Source organism: Palaemon carinicauda, chromosome 12 (assembly GCF_036898095.1).
Source record: "Palaemon carinicauda isolate YSFRI2023 chromosome 12, ASM3689809v2, whole genome shotgun sequence".
NCBI classification, from domain to species: Eukaryota; Metazoa; Arthropoda; class Malacostraca; order Decapoda; family Palaemonidae; genus Palaemon; species Palaemon carinicauda.
The window spans coordinates 13,931,430-13,953,929 of NC_090736.1; the positions used below are offsets into that span (position 1 = coordinate 13,931,430).

At 35.8% G+C, this 22,500-nt stretch overlaps 1 protein-coding gene across 13 annotated transcripts in view; it reads left to right on the top strand.

Annotated features, from left to right (window-relative positions):
• Positions 1-22,500, top strand: part of Tmem131 (Transmembrane protein 131) — a 561,447-nt gene that overhangs the window by 476,108 nt on the left and 62,839 nt on the right. For 6 of the 13 annotated variants that reach the window (XM_068384438.1, XM_068384436.1, XM_068384437.1 and 3 more), the window contains 3 exons: positions 6,683-6,747; positions 11,931-12,653; positions 21,410-21,438. In XM_068384438.1, coding sequence (XP_068240539.1) covers positions 6,683-6,747; positions 11,931-12,653; positions 21,410-21,438 — 817 coding nt within the window. The remainder of the gene's footprint in view (positions 1-6,682; positions 6,748-11,930; positions 12,654-21,409; positions 21,439-22,500) is intronic. The other 7 variants (XM_068384446.1, XM_068384444.1, XM_068384445.1 and 4 more) reach the window with 2 other exon arrangements.

Below are 22,500 nucleotides of genomic sequence, written 5' to 3' on the forward strand. Positions count from 1 at the left end.
TGTGTTAACAGTACAAACAGGTGTGTTAGATGCATTCATCTGTGCTCAAATGTGTATGAGCAACCTATGTACGTTCTTACGTACAAACTCATTTTGATTTTATTATGAGCTTATTTTCCTACTCGTTTACATAACAAGCCCTTAAGAGTTGTATGTGTTTTCGGTTAGATGTAGTGTGTGTATAACCTGCCTGTGTGCGTTTCTTTTTTAATCTTTCCTGAGCACGAGTGTATACAATATCACATCATTTTATGAAATGTGGATCTCTTTGTGTGTTTTATACTCTTATAGTCTGCGTTTGGCATCTTTGTTTAAACTACAATTCCTCAGCCATTTGTATTTGATCAACTACATAATATTCGAAAATTTTAACTATCCTTTAATTTGACCGTGAGAGTTTTCCCTGTAATTGAGGCTGGTCGATCTGACATAGTTAACCATATTGCCTAATTTAACACACTATTTTAAGGCCTTTTTATAGATACTCGAAATGCCTCTCCCTTCCCCAGCCCCTCTCTAATTTCCCCATCTCTCTCTCTCTCTCTCTCTCTCTCTCTCTCTCTCTCTCTCTCTCTCTCTCTCTCTCTCTCTCTCTCTATTTGTAACAGACGAAAATTACTCAGTTTGATATATTTCTTCTTTTGGGAAAAACTCAATTTAAGGTCAACAGTTCTAGATTGGCGTTAAAGAAACAACAGTTGTTTATTCCCAGATTTTATACACTTAAAATTATTTGTTAATTTTTTTCATCGCAATTCTGGAGTATCGTGACATCCTCTTCGTGATTATTCAATGCAGATAGATGGCTGTCGTAACAGAAGTGCGCTTGGTAATAAAAAGATACTTTTTATACATTGTTTTTGTTACAATTAAGCAATTCGCACATTTTCTTTTCAAGTTCGTATAACTATGACAGTTGTTGACAGATGCCCATTTCTCGGGATGCATCCCTCAATATGAAGCTGGAGTATCATACAAGTAAAGCGTATGATACTTGGTTAAGATTATTTCCATCTTCCATAAATAAAGCAGTTACATCTAGTTTTTGTATCTAGAGTGGAAGTACAGGCATGGGATCTATAACATGTGTGTAGTATTCTCGGCCATTTGTGTTAAGAGCGATATACATTATCCTCAATCTATAGTCTCTGCGATCAAGACTTAGCTTATTATTGAAATGGAACATGTCTTGTGCTGGCACGGACTCTAATTCTTATAGAAGGCTTTAGATATTTTCAAGACCATTTGAACTTAGATTCTAAAGTCGTAGTAAAATGATTTGGAGCGAGGTACTAAGGGCAGGATGTCTTTTTATGCTTCTTTCCCCATCCTTAGCTCACAAGGATGGCGAGGTTGCAGTCACCAATGGAACGAACGAGTTTGAGCGTGACTCGAACCCCAGTCTGGCGATCACCTGTTAGGGACGTTACCACATAGGCCACCTGTTGTTTTCCTTCTCGAGTGACTGCTCCATTAGCCTAGGGGGAAATATGGTCAACAAAATGACATAACATTCTTAGTCTCCTCATGATGAATATTTCTCATAATGCTTTTCTTCATGATTAATAATTTTCTTCATATGAATGCTTTTCATCATAATGGATATTTTTCTTCATATTGAATATTTATCCCAGTAATTGATATTTAAACAATAACAATGACAATGGTGTTGAAGATAAAATTCATAAATGCTACTTGTAAAGAAGGCTCTGGTATAACTGTCCCTTCTTACTTTACTTGAGAGTTGTCTGTTTTTTTGTTTGTCGTGTACGATTTTGAGCAGACACCATTTAAAAAATCATACTGCTTTATCCTTTTAAATTGTGATATTCCCACCACTATGACACTAAAAAATAAAGATAGATTTTAATTTCACCTCGAAATGCTTTATATCACAACAACCACAACAACAACAACAACAAATATATCTGTTTCTAGTCCACTGCACATAAAGGCCACAGATGTGTCTTTATTCATGTCTGTGGTTTGGCCATTTATATCATCACCCTGGCCAGTGCAGTTTAGTGATGGTGGGAGAATTTTTGTCTGATCGCTCACAGCAAACCAAATTTAATGTGAGAGTCCCTGACTAGTATAGCTTTGCTGGTCATAGCAATACACGAATCCTTTCACCACATTAAAGTATCACAACTTATATCAAGTGGAAGCTTGGAGTTTGGAGTTTGTACAATCTTGGGCTGCCTATTTAAGAAGTGTAGAGCCCATAGCTGAGGTGCATTGGGGGTCCAATAAATTGAAGCCATCCGTAAATGGCATTGTGTCGATGTAATTTGCTGGCTGTATGGTATAAAAAAAATTCTCATTATTATTATTAATAATAATAAGTGCCTCATTTAATTCGGATACCTATCCTGAGTTGCAGCAATGCCCATTATTAACGTTAGCTCCTCTGTTTATTATATTTTGAAAGTTTTTTTTTCTAATTGGAACTTTTGGTAGATTTTAATAATTGCAATAGTCCACTTTGCAACTGTCTTACGTAGAATTTAACAAAGTTTTTTATAAACAAAAGCAACATTTGTAAGGTGATATGTGACTCATATTATTAATTTGAGCAGATATAGACTAATTATATACCAGGAACACACTTCAGTAATGAAGTTATCGATTATATGGGCAATATTTATGATATTAATTTGAATGTCACCTAGGTAATATAAAGTTATAATTGTTGAAATATCATACATTCCTTAACATCACTAGATAGAACATATTTTGTTTTGGCCTCGATGTTATTAAATAATGAGGAAGTGAAATTGTGGGACCTTTGTTCGATATGTATGTTAGTATGTCGAGGTAATTGTCATATCAGCCAGCCATTAGACAGGTGAGTTATAGCGGGTTGTATTTCACTCGAGAATCTGGTTTTCTAGAGCAGGTGTTATAAGAAACGGAATTTAAGAGTAAATTGTAGTATTGAAACTTTTTTTTTTTTTTTTTTTTTTACCTCTGCCGACGAAGTTGGAAGGAGGTTATGTTTTACCCCCTGTTTGTGTGTGTGTAAATTGTAGTGTTGATTTTTTTTTTCTGTGTGCGTGTTTTTGAACAGCTCCCTGACCACAATTTTAATCGCAATGACACTTTCAGGAATCCTGATATGTAAAAAGCGGGAAATTATTAAATTTTGGAAGGTCAGTGTCACGGTCAAACAAAATGTCAAATTCACGTTATCAGCCATATGTTTAGACATCGTTTCCCACGCCAGTTAAAACATGTTAAGGTCGAGAAATAAGCTGCCACGGCGGAGGTCTGCGCTCTACTGAGTGCCCCCTCTAATAGATTTTCCAAAGCCACACAATCTCTCTCTCTCTCTCTCTCTCTCTCTCTCTCTCTCTCTCTCTCTCTCTCTCTCTCTCTCTCTCTCTCGTATTAGTTTCGAGATTACTCACATTTTAGTTGTCAGCTGTTACTCTGTAACTCCCGTTTTCTGTATCTGATAGCGGCTGACGATACCATGGTCTGTATTGCATCAGTCGTTCAAAATAGTATTTTATTTTAAGTAATGGAACCCATTGGAGATATTGCAGTTATATACTATGTTTATCTCTATTATATTACAACACTAAATACAGTATCCTCTTTTAAGATTATACATATTTTTTCATCTTTTATTAGGAAATACACATCTACAATTCTTACAATTTATATGATATTTACATGAATAATTTAAAAAGTTAATACTGTATTTAAAATGGCATTTTTTATTATTTATCTAAATGTGTTTAAATAAAGAATATACAGACTCGTGAATACTTTTTGGTACTTTCCTGTTATTGCCCCACCACTAATTTCCGATATAACCCCAATACTATTTTTTGAGGGTAGGTTTGGTTTGAATTTTATCCATCGACAGATTAAATAATTCCTAACCTAACCTAAAAATAGTATTGGGGTTATATCGGAAATTAGTGGTGGGGCAATAAGAGAAAAGTACCTACTTTTTTAAAAGAAGTTTTGAATCCTATTTTATTTAAAGTATAAGTAATTATCATTCTACTTTTGATATATTTAAATAATTGTGGGTCATTACTTGAAAATCCTAAGTATCTTCCCATCCATATAAATCCCTGCAATAAAATCCGCTATTATGACCATTGTCACATTTTCATCCTTCTTTGAATCTACCTCATATCTTAACTTTAAAATCCTTAACCTATTACTAGTTTCCAGTTTACAACATTTATTGAACTAGTTAAAAAGCCCAAACAAAAAATGTAAACTAAGGGACGGAAATATACCATATGCATATTAGTTTCTATGCACCCACAATAGCAGTCTTTTACAACTTTTATTATCATCATAGCTAATCTATTATTTGTACCCAATACTTTGTGAAGATAAAGAAAAAAATCCATACTTTTATTCTCTATATAAATGTTATTTAAATACCTCCAAATTAATTTCCAGTTTAATAAATGGTACAGTCTTTCAATATTTAGAACATATTCATAATTTTTCATTGAAACCTATACATCTTTTATTTTTATGTATTCAGTATAATTGCTCTTTGAAACATGTTTAACTTCCTGTTTTAAAAGATACCAATGATTTTGTTTATGCTACTTTCTAGGTTTTTCAAATTCATATCCAGACTTTGTTGCTAACTATTGCTATGATATATACCTAAAGTTTTACTATGTTCGTTCACAACTTCTAAACCATGGTCAGGCCATACTTTTCTCTCTTTCCAGTTACAAAGCCCCAGAATAGAAGACTTGCCTCTATTAAGAACTGCACCTGAAGAGTTCTTATATTCTTTTATAACATTTAAAACATTCCTCTAATGCCTTATCACAAGTAATAATTATAACAAAGTCGTCTGTACCACCTAGTAGTAATATCTGGAGCTCATTAGGCAATCTTGAAGCATAAATGAACAGGTTTTTCTTGATCATTTTATAAAATACTTCCTGATATATATATATATATATATATATATATATATATATATATATATATATATATATATATATATATCATAGACAATAGACACGCTTGCCTGACAGATTTATTGATAGGAAAAGGGTCAGACATTATTATTAGTATTTATTACTTGCTAAGCTACGGCCTTAGTTGGAAAAGCGGAATGCTATAAGCCCAAGGGCTCCAACATAGAAAATACCCCAGTGAGGAAAGGAAATAAGGAGAAACTACAAGAGAAGTTCAAGAACAATAACATTAAAATAAATCTTTCATATGTAAACTATAAAAACTTCAAAATAACAAGTGGAAGAGAGAGAAGATGGAATAGTGTGCTCGAGTGTACCCTCAAACATGAGATATCTAACCCAAGACAGTGGAAGACTATGATACAGAAGCTATATTACCGTTTATACATAATACACTTTCAGCATCTGCTTATAAAATTTTAATCCAATTAATAATTTAAACGTCAAAACTAAATCTTTGTAGCATTCTAAACAGAAATTCGTTAACGACACGATCAAATGCCTTTGACCAATCCAAGTTCATCAAGGCTACATCAGTACTACTTTCATTTGCATAAAATATTGAAACTAATAAGTTCAAATTGTTAATTAATCTTTCAACTGGCGATCTCTGGTCTAGGCAATGAGACTAGTTTCGCAAAAACACGTAAAAGTTTCGAGAGAGTTTTATCCTTTGGGCAGTTATCTCAGGTGTTGAGAATTCATTCTGAAGTACATTTGGAGTCTGAGGAATAGACAGACTTAATTGGCTTGAACTTATGACAGGGAAGATGCAGGTTATGTTTTGAGGTTATGAAACTATTGATATTCGCATGGTGGACTGAAGAAGTTGTTAGGTAGGAAGATACCATGTGGATATGAAATTATTTTAAATGAAGTAGTTTTGAACGATGGTGTGTAGGGTATGAAATAAAAAATCGGGATTTGAATGGAGTAAAATCTTAAGATGAGCTCTTAATTTTTTGTTTATTATCCCAATTGATCGCCACGCATTTAAAAGAACGTCAAAGTTCATTTTGTGAACTAACAAAAACTTCGATATTTTCTGATTATCATTCATGTTAAATTTATTTTCATGTCGATTTGTAAATGTAAAGTTTAACACATGCCAAGGTATTGTTTCCAACGGAACACCGTTTTAGAGTTAACTGTATGTTATCCGGGGACTTAATTTGATAATTACTCACGAGTTCTTACTCCAGCATTTTTCAGATTATTCTTCAAGTGTCATAGTCAGCTTATCATCCCACAGAGGAACAACCTTCCTTATAAGTAATAAATTATCTACTCTATATAGCCAGAAGGTCCTCAACTTACAAACTTAATAGGTTCCAAGAAGCTATTTGTAAGTCGAATTGTATGCAAGTTGAATTTTGTCTAGGGTAGGCCTAACCTGATTCTAATGCCTATGATTTCCAGCTACAAAAGTAAACAAACAATCGAGTTTCATATGAAATATATATCAGGTTATTACAAAAGTTGTTTTGCTTACTGTATTAAATGATATAATATTGTTTTATGACAGTAATTCTTTACCTTTATTTTCAGTTGGATTTGTATCTCCGAATGTTTGCAATTCGAATATTTGTAAATTGTGGAACTTTTGGTGATTATGTTAATGTTAATGGTATCGTTATTTCTGGTCTGTCTGAATGTCTGTACATCTGTTGTTTGTTTATAAGATTTTAATTCATTTTCTTTTCTCTTTGCAGCATTTATCCAAGTCGATAATGAACTCAAATATTTGGTGGATGGGGTGGCCGTGCATATGAATGAGGTAAGGTTACAATCTGTCACTTCTTTATCTTTTGAATCCACTTTAAAGGATTTTAAGCAATGGATTTTGACTTGTAGATATAATTTTTATTTGCTTTTACTCTTCTTGTAAGATGCTTTGTTATATTACTCTGCAATGTAGTTTAATCTTTAATTTTCATCAGCATTGTATTCTATTTTTTCTGTTTTTATTTGACTTGAGTAGTAGTAGGCTAAATCTTATTTATCGCTTGAACAGATAATTGTATATATACATATAAACCTTTCATGTTACTTATAAATTTGGGCTGTTATATAAGTATGAAATACATTGATATATTTTCAATCTTATTTTGTATAAATTGCTAAATTTCCAAGTTACCTGAAATCATTATATCATCTTGACAAAACGTCAATTGGCTGCTAAATTTCCAAGTTACCTGAAATCATTATATCATCTTGACAAAACGTCAATTGGCTGTTAATCTTAACATTTTATGCTGCTCCTTAATGAACAGCAAACTAGTAGAGCATATGTGTGTATGTGTGTATTTATTATGCTTGCAATGAGTCTTCAACAAATTACTTTGGCTTATTACATTAAAGGAATAAGACATACAGTTAAATATTTCCTCTCCTAAACTTTGTGCATAACAATAAATATTTTGTATGGGTACTTTGCCACATTTTATTGGAAGGTGACATCCTTGGTTTTTTTATCGTACAAACATTTCAAAAGGAACGATGGCAAAAATTTTCAAGGAACTCAGATTTTTGTAGTAACTTGGATTTAAATTTAAATTTTTATTTTTTATCGAGTGGATTTTTAATTTTTTAATTCAAAACTTTTGTAGTACATGTTTTCAAATGTAATCTGCTCTCCACCTCTTATTGTAAAATACAACGTATGCTTATGTTCAGTTGCTTGTTAATAGTTGCTGTAACAAAGAAAGAATCGATCTCTTCAATAATAGAAGTTATTTTTACTTGAAACTTTTGTTTTGAAACACTGATGAAACTTTCCTTGTCTTGTGTTAGTGCGTATACCCTGTGCAAGCGCATGCATATTGTATGAATGCTAATGATGTAATATTGATCTGTTTGAACACATGCTAGTCAAGATTATTTGTTACTGAAAGGATACCCGAGTCAATAGGAAATGAAAAAAATATCATTATTTAATATTCTGCAGTAGGAGGAAGTAAAACTCTAATGATAACGTTGAACCTAGGTAGCATCTTGTACGTCACCATATGCACAGTAGGCAAGAAGCTTTTTGAGAATTTCATAATGTTTAAAAGACATTTAAATGTTTAAAGGCCGCTCATGAATGGCAGAGGCAAGGGACAATGACATTGCCCTATCGAGGAGGACAATGCCCTAGAGACTGACCATATATACATATGATCAGTACCCAAGCCCCCTCTCCACCCAAGCTAGGACCAAGGAGGGCCAGGAAATGGCTGCTGATGACTCAGCAGATAGACCTATAGGCTTCCCCAACCCCCATCCTTAGCTCACAAGGATGGTGAGATTGTAGTGACCAAAGAAACTAACAAGTTTGAGCGGGACTTGAACCCCAGTCTGGCGTTCACCAGTCATAGACATTACCACAGGTAGAAAACAACAAGCTCTTAATAATTCCCTTTGGTTGAGTGGTTCAAAACAGTTCAGTCCCTGTTTCAGGTATCTTGGCTTACCTGATTGTTGTATTGGCTCATTTCCCCTTATTAAATATATTAACATTTAAAGTTCTTTACAGATGTTTTATGAAAAATTGCGTAGTTTCCCTCTCAGAACTAATGAACCTATATCTTCAGGCTTCTGAAGTGAAAAAATAGGTTAGAGCCTCGTTTAAAAGAATTTAAATACATAGTAGTTTATTATGTTTTGTGATTGGTCTTATGGCTTCTACTTCCACTAGCGTTATGAGAGAAAAACTACAGAAAGCTAAATTTTTAATATCGGAAGTTTCATATTTGAGTTAGACTTACTCTAAAAGTTCAAAGCCAATGAACTCTAAGTTTCTGTTGTCTTCCCCATTTGATGTTAGCATGTTCTATTCTTTGGAGATAAATATCCATGCTACTTATTAACCTTATTCAAAGTCTTTTCCTTTTCCATAATGTTTAGTTGTAAGTATTATTTGGAAACTCAATCTTCTGTAAGGTCTAATGGGACTTCTGAGATGTGCTTTATTTGCTTTCATTTAATGAACAATTAAGTATTATTCTTGGTCCAATTCTTTGAGTTGCGAAGTTGCTAGATTTTATTCTTTTGATGATCCTTACTCTTTGATCAGCATGACTGATGCCCATCTTTTTATGAAACTTACAGTATACTGTTATGCTAAAGACAGTACAGTACATAAATTACTTGCCCGGCTGCAGTTACGGTCCAAACTTCATAAATTTAATTCTGTTCCTCCAAGAATACTTAGCACAGTATTCAAGTTATTATTATTTGGCATTGGGGAATTTTACATCTAGTCTTGTTAATGATGTGGTTTTAGCAACATCGTCCAAGGACATTTTCCTCTCTCGTTAAATATAGGAATCTTGGTTGACCAGCTCTTAAAGGCGTCTATTCTCGTCACAGGCTCACTACCGTTTCCTCCCTAGATGCCTCCTCCACTAAGCCTGTGAACCCACCATCATCTCCCTCTTGGTCCATGTTGACTCCAGATTGCCATCAACCATGTCTACTGTGACCAATCATGAACCATTTCCAGCATTACCAGCAATGAGCTGTGGTCTACCTGACTTCGTCATTTCCACCTTCACCAGCTATGGTAAATCTCTGCTTTAGACAGCTGTGGCCCGTATCCACTCTGACCAGACATGAGCTTTATCCACACTGAATATCCATCAGCCACTAATTCCAGTGTACTGGCTTATCACAAAGTAGGCCATAATTTGAGGTTAGAGAAACCCCTTTGTAGAAGATCATTATGCTAATATTTCTAAACTTGACTTAACAGTGAGTGCAAGTGCTAAATTTACTTATCCATTGGAGGATGCTGTGGCCCTCTTCAACAAATAGTCTCCATTGAATGTAGTATCCTAGCTCCCAAATCAGGGAGCCAACATCAAACAAAGGAAAAGGGGGACCTTTCCTCTCTACGCTCCTCCTAGCCTGACAAGGGACTCGACAGTGTTCGGCTGGTACTGCTAGGGTGCCACAGCCCACTCTCCCCTGTTATCCACCACAGGTGAAGCTTCATAACCGTGAATCCCCTACTGCTGCTCCTTCTGCCGTCATGCAAGGTGTGCCACAGCCCACTCTCCCCTGTTATCCACCACAGGTGAAGCTTCATAACCGTGAATCCCTTACTGCTGCTCTTTCTGCCGTCATCCAAGGTGACTGGAGGCAGCAGCAGGGCCTACCAGAACTGCGTCACAAACGCTCACCATTCATTCCTATTTCTATCACGCGCTCTTGGCTCTCTCACATCTATCCTCCTATCACCTAGAGCTTTCTTCACTTCATCCATCCACCCAAACCTTGGCCTTCCTCTTGTACTTCTCCCATCAACTCTTGCACTTCTCCCATCAACTCTTGCACTTCTCCCATCAACTCTAGCATTCATCACCTTCTCTAGCAGACAGCCATTTTCCATTCTCTCAACATGGCCAAACCACCTCTACACATCCATATCCACTCTAGCTGCCAATCATTTCTTACACCCATTCTCACCTGAGGGTGAGAACGGGTGTATTATATTTAATATATAACGGAATATATAACGGAAAAAGTATTAAAGTTTGGATATATAGTATTTAGTTTAAATTACAAAGGTGATAATGTAGTATGCAATTATATAATACTTTTAAATCTTGAATTGTTATACCAGTAAGCACTTATCCACAACTAAATGGATACTGCATGTATTAACTCTCTCTCTCTCTCTCTCTCTCTCTCTCTCTCTCTCTCTCTCTCTCTCTCTCTCTGTAGTTGAGACAATCTGGTTTGATTGATAAATTCAAATACTTTGAAGACTATAGTAGTTAGTTTTACTTTTATTTGGAAGATTTCTCAGTGTAATTGAGACCATCTGATTTAATTAATAAATTTAAATGTTTTGAAGAGTGTAGTAGTTTGTTTTACTTTTATTTGGAGGATTTCTCAGTGTAGTTAAGACCATCTGATTTAATTGATAAATTCAAATGTTTTGAAGAGTGTAGTAGTTTGTTTTACTTTTATTTGGAGGATTTCTCAGTGTAGTTAAGACCATCTGATTTAATTGATAAATTCAAATGTTTTGAAGAGTGTAGTAGTTTGTTTTACTTTTATTTGGAGGATTTCCCAGTGTAGTTAAGACCATCTGATTTGATTGATAAATTCAAATGTTTTGAAGACTATAGTAGTTTTACTTTCATTTGGAAGATTTCACAGTGTAATTGAGACCATCTGATTTGATTGATAAATTTAAATGTATTTGGTTTTACTTTTATTTGGAAGATTACTTGTGTTAATTATAGTCTTTGTACATTCAATATTTTACCATTACAGCATTTTATATATAAGCAAATTTATAGAAATAAAAGATAAAATAATTAATGTTGCATCTTGGTAGGAATAAGGTGCTTAAGTATAAAGCCCACGGGTTTTGTATCACTCAGTTTGTGAAACTGGAGTAAAACCTGCAATTTTGGTTGAAAAGGGTATTCCAGTTTTGAAATGTGTGATTCCCATATGAAAGGTTTAGACTAAATGGTGAACTGTGCAGTAGGATGGATTATTCTGTAATTAACTGAATATTTGGTACTATGATGTTAATTACTACATAAGAACTTTCATATTTTATTTCTGAAAAAAAAAATTGAACAATATTTAAATAATAAAAATTAAGTTCCTATACATGCAATTTGCAATGGCCCAGCTTGCATCCCTAGAGTTGGTGGTAAAGCGTGAGCGGGCTGAAGCTTGAATTTCGAATACATTGATTCAAACGAAACTGATCTAAATGGCCTCATCAAAGTTGGTGCATTTCAAATTAAAGCTTCATCCCACTCTTGTCTGTACCGTTCAAATCGCCACGTGTGGAGATGCAGTTAAACTTGAGAAAAGAATATCTTAATGTTTTAGAGGGAAACAGACATGAGACTATTGGGAATCATAAAGTCTTTACTGAAGCTTTATGATTTCAAAATAAATTATTTTTTTTCCTTATTATTTGTACTAAGTGGATCAGTTTCTGTACAGAAATTCGTTGCTGTGGACGTACTACCTGCTTTGGCTGAGCATTGCAGTCAAAAGTTGGAGGCGCTACCCAGTTTTAGTTTGCCAAGCAAGCCTTGTCCGAAGCTGAAGGGATCTTTATCGCAATCAACAGCGCTGGACTTGAGAGATTGTGATCATAATCAAGGGGGAAAGCTCGAACCTTTTGCATGTTTAGGGTTACTTGCTCAATTCGAAGATGATGATGACGACGAGGCAAATTTATCGTCGCAGTCCGTCCCTTATAAGCGAGAGTGTCCTCTCAAAGTCTGCGTGAAAGATGAGCCAAGAGGAACAACGGATTGCGTAGCTCTTGTTATAAAGGAGATATTGCAAAGTGCATGTGTGCCTGCCGAGCTGAAAAAGGACTTGGTTTTTGCCGGAGATCCAAAGAAGAAACCTCTTAATTCAAAGAAACACAGGTTTCATTATACTGTTATTGATGAGACTTATTCAATGTATGATAACCATCCTTCAATGTTGCACGACGTTCACCAGAACTTCGATTTCCAGGAGGAACTCTACTGCCCTCCACCACCAATTGGGATTGAGTGTGCTGCTACTGCTGGTGGTAGGGGCATTGGTAAAATTAACGAGGAGTTTGATGATGAGGAAGGGGATCATCATTCTTGTTGGGACATTGGCAGTGATGGTGTGCCTCGACCCCAACCGGACTGCCGTGGTCAACTGCCGTGGTTAGCAGCCAAGGTATCCATGAAAAGTGCATAGCACATAGCACACTATTGTTATCATGATGCTGCTACGCTTGATCTCATCCCTTTCACTCTTTTAAAAGCTTCCTACTACTAACTACTTATGTGGGTCCTATTTTCTGTAATATTGCTCTTCGCTCTACCATTGTTACTGCCATAATTGTTTTAATGGTCGTTTGGTTATTTGAAACCACTTCTCTACCCTTCTTTTGATTGTCTAGTCCTGTTTCCCATTGCTTTGATGATTATAGTCAATTGATTATTTACCTGTCTGACAGTGCTTTTGCTTTGTGGTTCTCCCCATCCTTAATGCAAAGCCCCGGTCTCAAAAGAGAAAAAAAGTCATCTGCTTGTGATCCTAATATTGGTGCCTGCTACTGAACTTTTAAAATGTTTAGCTAGGTTTATCAGATTTGGTTGTGGGTAAACATTAAGTATGTTATTCAGGAAACATCACACTACATATTGTGTCATTGTCCATTTTATATATCCTGTTCAATGCTAATCTAGAATATATAGAACTTTGACATGGAGAAATCTGTAATATAAGGTTAAACCTGAGTAAAAGAGTCATGTAGAGTTTAAGAATGTCATAAATATATCATGTTAGTATGGTGTAAAAAGCAGTGTTGGTTGTATGTAACTTTCCATGGGTTTATTTGTGGAAGTTTTCACTTACCTGACTTTAAATTCATGGATCATTTTATTTTTGGACATAATAATGCTGCATTCTTATAGATATTAAGTGTAATACAGTAGTAATTTATTTCTTTGTCATTAATTCTTAAAACTTCATCTTCAAGTTATTTGAATAGGATAGGTGAAATGAGTCATTTGGGGATCCATTTTCTTTCACTGTCACTTCACAATAGGTTTTAAAATCGGTGAGTTGTTCTTAAGGAACACTTTTAGTTTCCCATAAAATGAAAGCAATTTTTAGATTAATCTTGACACTGCTGAGACAAACTGTTTTGGTCAGAGAAGTTGCTTATTGTCATTTTGCATTTTGACGACTTTCTTAATTACAACATTACTGTACAGTACTTACTGTACAGTACTTATCTTTTGGAGAGACTTGAAACTATTTTGTTATTCATAAAAATTATTACTGTTTATAGTCCTAGACAAAGATATCAAAATACAGTACTACAAATTTTGTATTTTCCTTAGCTATACAAACCAGAGTCATTTAATTAGGTTATTCCTGGCGAAGCCAGCTATGGCCAGTTGAAGGATTATAGAGGGTCTGACTGCGTCGTCCTCCCTCGTAACCTATTGGTTGATATGGTGCTGTTCGGGGTTGATATCTTGCTCTAATTCTGGTCAGGACTTGCAGGGTGGATACGGCAGGGAGTAAGCATTAAATGACCCAGCTTTGTATAGCAAGGTAAAACGAGGGTTGAAGAAATTTATAGTATGTTTTTATGCGGATACAAACGGTCATTTAAAAGGGAAGTCTTATTTAGGCAGGAGGAATTCCCCTGAAGAGATATAGGTCATCTTGCTGCCCACAACCCTGAATGTCTGTTTGGACCTGATAAAGGAGCAAAGAACTCTGTATTCTTCCATCGTGTGACCCATGAATGTGCAGATTTGTCACAGTCTGATATGTAAGTTTCTGCTAAAAGTGGCCTGGAGGAGGTCTCCATCCTCCTGACAGTTTCCCCACTTGTCAGATGTTGCTGAAGAAACATGGAGATTCGTTGAGTTATTGGGTCCTTTGACTGACCATAAACTACTACATGATCCCTCTCCTGTTACGGCTCATTTTTCCTTTGTCTACATACACACCTAATACTCTGGCCTATTCTTTACACATTTTTCTCTTTCCTCATACACCTGACAATACTTAGATAACCAAAAAATACTTCTTCACTCAAGGGGTTAACTATTGCACTGTAATTGTTCACTGGCTACTTTCTTCTTGGTAAGGGTAGATTACACTAGCTATGGTAAGCAGCTTTACTAGGAGAATGATAATCCAAAATCAAACCATTTCTCTAGTCATGGGTAGTACCATAACCTGTGTACCATGGTCTTCCACTGTCTTGGGTTAGTTTTCTTGTTTGAGGGTACACTCAGGCATGCTTTTCTATTTTTCCTTTCTTCCTTTCTTTACTGTGCCATTTTCCCTGTTTTGAACCCATGGGCTTATAGCATCCAGCTTTTCCCAACTAGGGTTGTAGCTTGGAAGGTAATAATGATGATAATAATAATTTTTCCCAGGTTATTGAGAACCTCATCTTGCAAGAGGAGATCCTTCTCTGAGCCCCTCAAATACAATAACGGGTTCCTCGACTCTTTTGGGAGGAGGGACTCTGCTACGAAAGGAGTGCGAGGATTGTTCTTGTTTCATATACTGTACCGAGGACTGTATCATTCGTGAAGCAGATGGCAATGGGGTGTCTGCTTTGGTAGGGAAATATGAGGCTAACTGGAGAGGAACAGGAAAATTTGAAAAAACTGCTCCCCTGACAAGAGGTAGCCTTGCTAACTTTCTCCTACTCGGGGTCTGTGGCAACCTCTGCAGACGGCAACGAGGTCTGAAGTTGAGTAATGATCATGCTGCGTAAGGCCAACGAGTTTATATTTTCCACTGGACATACGAATATATGTACTCATGACTGCATCCCTACATTTAAGAATATAGTTGCCCTGAGAAAGGTCCACTGTTGAAACAAACTCCATGGCCTTAGTTCTAGAGTGAACAAGGTCTCCGTATTGTTTTTGACTAATAGCCCGTCAGGAAGGAGCTTGGAATGTCAACATAGAGGCCATCTCTCAGTTAGTTAGCTCAGAAGGTGAGAAAGCAACTGATAGTTGAGCTAGTAGCTCCCCAGACACCCTTTGTATTAGAGTTGCAATGTCCAGGTCGATGGGCAATGGATTGGGACGTGCTCCCTCTGGGATGTAAAACTTAGCATTGTCCTGAACGAGTATGTGGTAACAGTTTTGATGATCTTGCAGCTTTCAGTGAAAGATCTGAATCTGAAACCTGCTTCTCCACTTTTCAAAAGGTGTTAGAGCCTCTCGAGACATGGGAAGATAGAAATTATGTACTGATCTCTGGAGTTTTGGGAAGAATGTCTCAAGTGTCTCCAAATGACAGGTGTACGGGGTCTTCCCCAAGTCCATTCATTCGTTTATTGACATTAAGGGCTGTTTCAAAGGATGATTCTTTTCCTAAGGCTGAAGTATGAACCTCAAGAGGGCCTAACTATTTGCTCAGAAACCTCGCCTCTAGAGGAAACTCCAGAGATTAGTTTGTGATGGAGTGTGTCACACTTAGCAAAGGCCTAGGCCCAAATGGTGGAAGTGTAAAGTAAGAAGGATCCTGTTTAGGAAACTGTCAAGAATTCTTACATCTCCCCAGAATATCCTCCTGTTCTCAACGCACCTCTGTTAACATCGTCCTCAACTGGATTACGAGAGGAATTGATTCTCGTTAACTTATATTCCCCCTTAAAATGCTCTGTCTTCTCCACAGTGGGGCATGGTTATCAGGTCGATACAGCTCTGGAGGTGACAGGTCTTGGACACTTAAGGACTGCAATCAGGTGATGTTGCTAACAAGAGGTAGCAGGAACAACCGTTGGAAATGGGGTTTTAAGGATCAGCATGTTGTATGATGTCTGTATTTTGAGGTTGTGAATAAGCTAAATGACAAATATCACCCTCTAACCGAACTGGTGGATGGTAAGATGTTGTCCTTTGTGAAGAGGACGAAATACTTACAGAACAGTGACTCATGGCTCAAACAGGTATGGGGCGCAAAAGGGAGACAGCACGTTCATCCAAAACTTAAACAAAAGGGCATGTTGAGCGTTCGGTGGGATTGTAGAATGGCGGGCGCGTTTCCAAATACTTGTGGGAGAGCACATGTAAGGAGAGTTTGTAGTACTATGGACGCTCTGCTGAGCCCAAACCGACTATAGTTGGTGCTCCGAACGTGATACAATACATCGATCTTTGTCCACATGTTCGGCAATAAGCGAGAAGGAATTCAGGTTCCTCCGACTTCCAGAGAGCTGAAATCGCTGGTTACACTTGTACTTACTGCATAGCCTCTACAACATTTACAATGCTTTCCGATAGCTAAAGTTACTGGCTACACCACCACTTGCACTTAATGTACAGCCTCTACAACATTTATGGGAAAACCCCATGTTTTTTTACAAATGGCATTTACTACCAACAATCAATGCACATGGGCATACATATACAGCCACACCATGTTCCGTATGTTCCCACCACTTATGTTGTTGGACATAGTTTTCTAATGCTCTCGAAAGTAGGACTGGTTTACTAGGGAGCAAGCTCATGTTCTGGAGAGGGCAAGCAGGCATGCCTGCTTGCGTGTTGATAGACATGTTGCTCACCAACACTAGGATCTTGTGAGAAGTGTGCTGCTCAAGATCAGAGAGCCCCTTGGCCAAGAAGAAGGAAGAGTATCAGCCAGAGGATCTCATCAGCTATAGAGAAGATTAAAGCAAAAGGATCGGCAACGATCTGCTCGAGGTAATTAAGTTAACATATTTCTGATGAAAGAATTTTTTGCTCCATGGAGATAAGTACCGTTAATTATCCGAGATAGACTTGCTTTATATGAATAATCTATTGCAAAGAAGTTTAGCCTCCAATAAATGCTATGTCATTAAAATCCTTGATAGATATTGGTATTTGGTCACCATCCTCCGTTACAGCGTCCTAGTAATGACTCGAAAACGAAGGATCAGACAGGGAAAGATCTAGGGTACAAAAGGGAATAATAAATTCCTACTCTTTTTGAAGCTGAAACAAACGCCTATAGCCTTCTACTTCGGATAGGAACTTTCCAACTGGGAGGATAACTACAGGGCTGTGCTCCCTACACACAACGCTTGTGGACTCCGATGAGCACCTGTGTCCTCGACACGTAGGACATAACAGATAAAGATCATGACTGTCTCACAAGGACGATACTAGGAATAGTACGCATTATACACAATTGTTTCACTCAGTCTATAACAGAGAAAAGAAACAGATTAAGCAAAGTAAGAAAACTGACGGTGGCCGGTAACTGACGTCTGATCGCCTGATCGCTCCAGCGACCAGAAGACACAAGAGTTATCGGCCATGACCAATATCATACCAACCTATATGGTATGAGGGAGAGTGATGGAACCATACCAGGGTGCAATAACCTTGATAACTCTAAAACTGGCCATAACTGTCTTCTCCAGAAGTAACGCAATTCAATGACTAGGTTTGTATCAATGTAGGAACAAACAATAGTTAAACTGGGATATCAACATTTGCATTCTAATTAGAATAAAAGGTTTGCTGAGATTTGGTATCCCACATTCAATAACTGTTTTAATGGAGAAATTTGCTTGCTCTTAATATTGAAACACTTTAATGTGTGGTTACTTTATTATATAGTAGTGGTGCCTGTAAAAGGCTTGAAGTGGACTGGCCGTCTTTATCAAAAGTCGTAGTGACATTAGAGTATACTGTACTGTGCTATGCATTTGTGTATACTTAAAGTATCCGTAAAGTAAGTTTTGAACTAGATAACACGCTTGTGCTAATCTTGTCAGACTTTACTAAAAACTCTATGGATACTAAAGATTCTAAACATTTCACACTTCACCATACAATTGCTGTTGTGTAATCATTGTCAATAGGCTTATGGTAGTACAGTGCAATAATCCTGCACAGGGGCTATTCTTAGGTCTTGAGTTGCATGAAATAGATCATGTTGTTGTTCATCGATATTTTTGTTAATGATTATTTTACAGGATTAGGCTGGAAAGGAGTTCTCTCTGGTGTCATCAACTTTTGCAATTTTTTCCCAGGATTCATGTCTTACTTTTTCCACTACTTACTTTTGCTAATTTTTCAATTTTTTCAATAAGAGAGTCAGGAAATGTAGTTTTAGGAAAGTGGCAAGACATTTTTTTCTTTACCGAGAGTAAATTTTTCTGGAAGACTATTTTTCTTTATAATCATTACAAACCTTGACTGACACATTGGAATTTATAGATTTTGCATAGTAAAGTGCAGCCATTATTATCACTATCATCATGAAATATTTTTGCATTGACTTTCTCACCTCAAGGAGCTTGATGAGTAAAGGGTTCTGTCTGATATCCTCTGCCCTTTGTCCCATTTGGCCAAACTCCAGTATGGTAGTCATTGTATTTGGTATTTTCTGAAATTTTGTAAATTGCTTATATTGTACATGTAAACATTCCATTGGATTTGTATGCTCTTTTCCAAAATGTGCATCCTACATTTTCTGTAAACATACACTTGTTTGCAATCATGAAGATTCCCTATATCTTTAAAATTCTACATTTTGGTGAGGTGAATTTGACCATCTATTTTGAATTGGTTTGTCTTTTGAGATTCTACTAATATTTGAATTAAAGATAAATAGGTCTGTTGTGTTACACTGTAGTTTTGAGACTGCGTTTAAGGTGTGTGTAGAATTTGTAGACCTTGGTGTTCCTGACCTTTCCATGAAAGTGTTAGTAGGAATACGTGTATTTATCTTTAGTTGGATAAAGTACAGTAATTTACATTAGTGGGATGAAAACAGGAGGAGATGTAGATTTTGGTGTTCACTTTCATGGATTTAGTTATTTGGTTAATGCTTAAGACATTTAATTAAGCAATGGAAATAATAATCCCTATGCTGTGGTTTTATCCTCTAGAAATAGGTTTGCTACACTTACTTTAGTTTGACCAAGTTCGAATAGTTGATAGTTCTGCGAGATTTTTGTCGTGTATTGACAAATCCTCGGGAAAAAAGGTAGTTTGAATTTTCCATAACTGGATATCTTGACACAATTTTAGAATCTTAGATAGCTGTTCAATTTTTATTTTTTAGTTAATTTTTGTAACCTGTGTTATGAAGAAGGGAACTTCTATTTTTATTTCATGGAGTTGTAGTATTCAGTCAACTTCAAGTAGTCCTTTCATGTGCATAGTCTGTGGTAGTTTTTATTTTCTGTTTCCTGTGCAAGTTGTGAATTTAGTTTAATGACTTTACTTAGTTTACTTGATGGCTGCTTTTCCGGTCCCATACAGCAGGGGAACCCCACTCTCTACAGGACCTCCACTGTCGTTTTACCTTGTTCGTTCAGAGTATTTAACATTTCATATTGCGTATTGTTCATATACTGTTAAATGGTCACTGTTGTATGACTGTTAAATAAGAAAGTCTTCAGATTCCTCTTGAAAGCCTTAATGTTTTCAATCATTCGAATGTTTCGTGGGAGCTTATTATATAGTTTGGAGGCCGCATATTTAAAGGCTCTGTAGCCTAAAGTAGACATAAATCTTTGGACTGGTAATCATTAGGTAGATGTATGTATGTTTTTTTTTTGTTTTTTTTTTTTTTTCAATGATACTTCTTTGTATAGAAGCTCTATTAAATTTTGAGTTTTTCTTAATAGTTAGCATTATTTAATTAGTGACTTAGAAGGTAGCTTTATTGCTCAGTATTTGTTTTTGCAAGTTAAATATCAATGAATGCCTTGGTCAGGAATGGTTGAAGGCTAGAAATTGAATTGGAAAATATATTAGTATTTAAATTGTCAAAATTTTACTCTACTTTTTATTTATATACCTGAATATTTTTTAAGTTAGTCTAATTGACCCTAATAATCTTTTGGGATTTATCTTTGCCATTATCTGATGTGAAGATGTACACATTAATAATTGATTACATTTTAATTCAAAACCATCGAGATGGAGAAAGGGTTCAATATTTATTAATCAAATACAATCCAATGGCAATACATAACGGAATAGTTTAAGTGCGTAACATCTGTTTGTAATGTGTGGTTTTATGTTATTTGATTACCGATAATTATTTTTCACTTTTGGTAGAATTAAGGTTTGTGGAGCTGTTGTCTCACTTAAAGCAATTGTCTCATTTTTTAATATTGGGGAATACATTGGAAAAGTTTTTATTCAAAGAAAATGCGAGATTTTGCCATACTTTATAGCTTCTACTGTATATACTTTATAATCATAGAATATACAATATGAATACTGTCATGTAGTTCAGACTGGATGGATTTTATTGCTAAGTACATAAGTGTACTGTAGTTTCCTCCATTACTTGCTAAATCCACTTAAAAAAAATTTTCCGTATGGCATTTTGATTTTATTTTTCTATAACTAAGCTTCTGTCTTTGTTAAAAAGCTGTATGATCATTTTAGTTTATTTGGATAAATTTTATTAGTAATCTAGCTAAAACAATATGCAATGATTTCATAATCTGCTTTCTTGGTCTCTCAAACTTTGATTTAGGAAACAATTGCAGTGATTTGCCAGTTTAAATTGACTGGAATTGATTGCATATAAGGTGGCATCTTATCCATCTACTTCGGAAACCCTATAAAATTATATTTAAGATGTATGATTTTATTTGCTTGCACAAGCTTTGGTGGTTGGGATATTCAATATTGGTGCTTATTCAAAGAAAGTTAACTTAAAACTTATCTAAGGGTAGAAAGTAAGGTACTTAGGAATGAAGTTGGTCAAATTTTATAGCTGTAGTAAACTGAGCTGGATTTTATTTAGTTTTACTCGCTGACCCCTTTCCTTAATGATTCTATTCAAGTTCCGTGAAATATGCAATTTCATCCAGTATAGTTCCAATTTTTCACAATAATGTACCATTTCATTACTCGTTACAAATTGTTTATGAAAAGCTCTGTCTGCAGTTGATTAATTATTTGTTTTTATCTTTTCAGATAATAAAAAGCGGAGAAACCGAAATAAGGTAAGAGAAAGGGAAACACCATTTTTCATTTTCATTAATTTCTTTTGTCAGTTTCAGTGTCCTTTTGTGTTTTTCATGTTGGATGGTTGTTGCATTTTGTGTCAACAGGTCAACCTTACAAAAAAGTTTTCAGTTCTACAAATCTGAAGATAACTTACTGAAGATGAAATAATCAGAATTCTGGTTGGATATATGTGCTTATTTTTTTTTTCAAATAAGTAAGAGGGTCCTCTTTCTTGTCCCATTTCTCGCAATGCATAGACATCATCTACTTCCTTTGTCCGAGTTAAGTGGTTATGTGAATGTTCAGAAATTTGTACTAGTGTTAATAAACTACATGGTTGTATAGTATCTTATCATAACCCTTTCTGAAATCTGGTTGGGTTTCTGTTTCTTACTGGGCACAAGTTGTACTCCTGTATTCGGTCTTGCTTCGTATGTACAGTATTGACAGTTTTTTTTTTTTTATGGATGGTAACTATTAATGGTATGTAAATACAGAAGTGCATTTCCTTCTTCTGTAAGTCAAGGTGTGGTAGCATTGCACAATATTCCAATTAATCATTCACAGTACTGTGCAAGAGCTTTCTTTATCTTCTGTGTAGCTCTGGATTTTTCTCAACAGTACACATGAAGTAAGACACAGGAATCATGACTCGCCTACCCCTAGGTAGTTGTCACCTGCTTTCAGATTAACTTGATACTTGACTAGGGTGGATGTATTTTTCAAGGAAAGAGTACAGGAAATTTTTGTTTTGGGATAGACTTATGCATTTAAACAGTTTCAAGAGAGAAGAAATACGTTGTATGAACATAAGGCGAGTATTTCTCCATTCATCATCTACTTCGTTTCATAGTCCTCAGCCGTGTAGGCCTGGGTCTTCCAACTCTTCCAGTGCCTTGTGGAGCCCAGTTAAACGTTTAGTGAACTAATCTCTCGTGGGGAGTGCGAAGAGCAAGCCCAATCCATCTCCTTCTACCTCTCATCATCCTCTCATCTACATATGGCACTCGAGTAATCTCTCATAGTTCATTTCTAATCTCCTAACATTCAACTCCCAA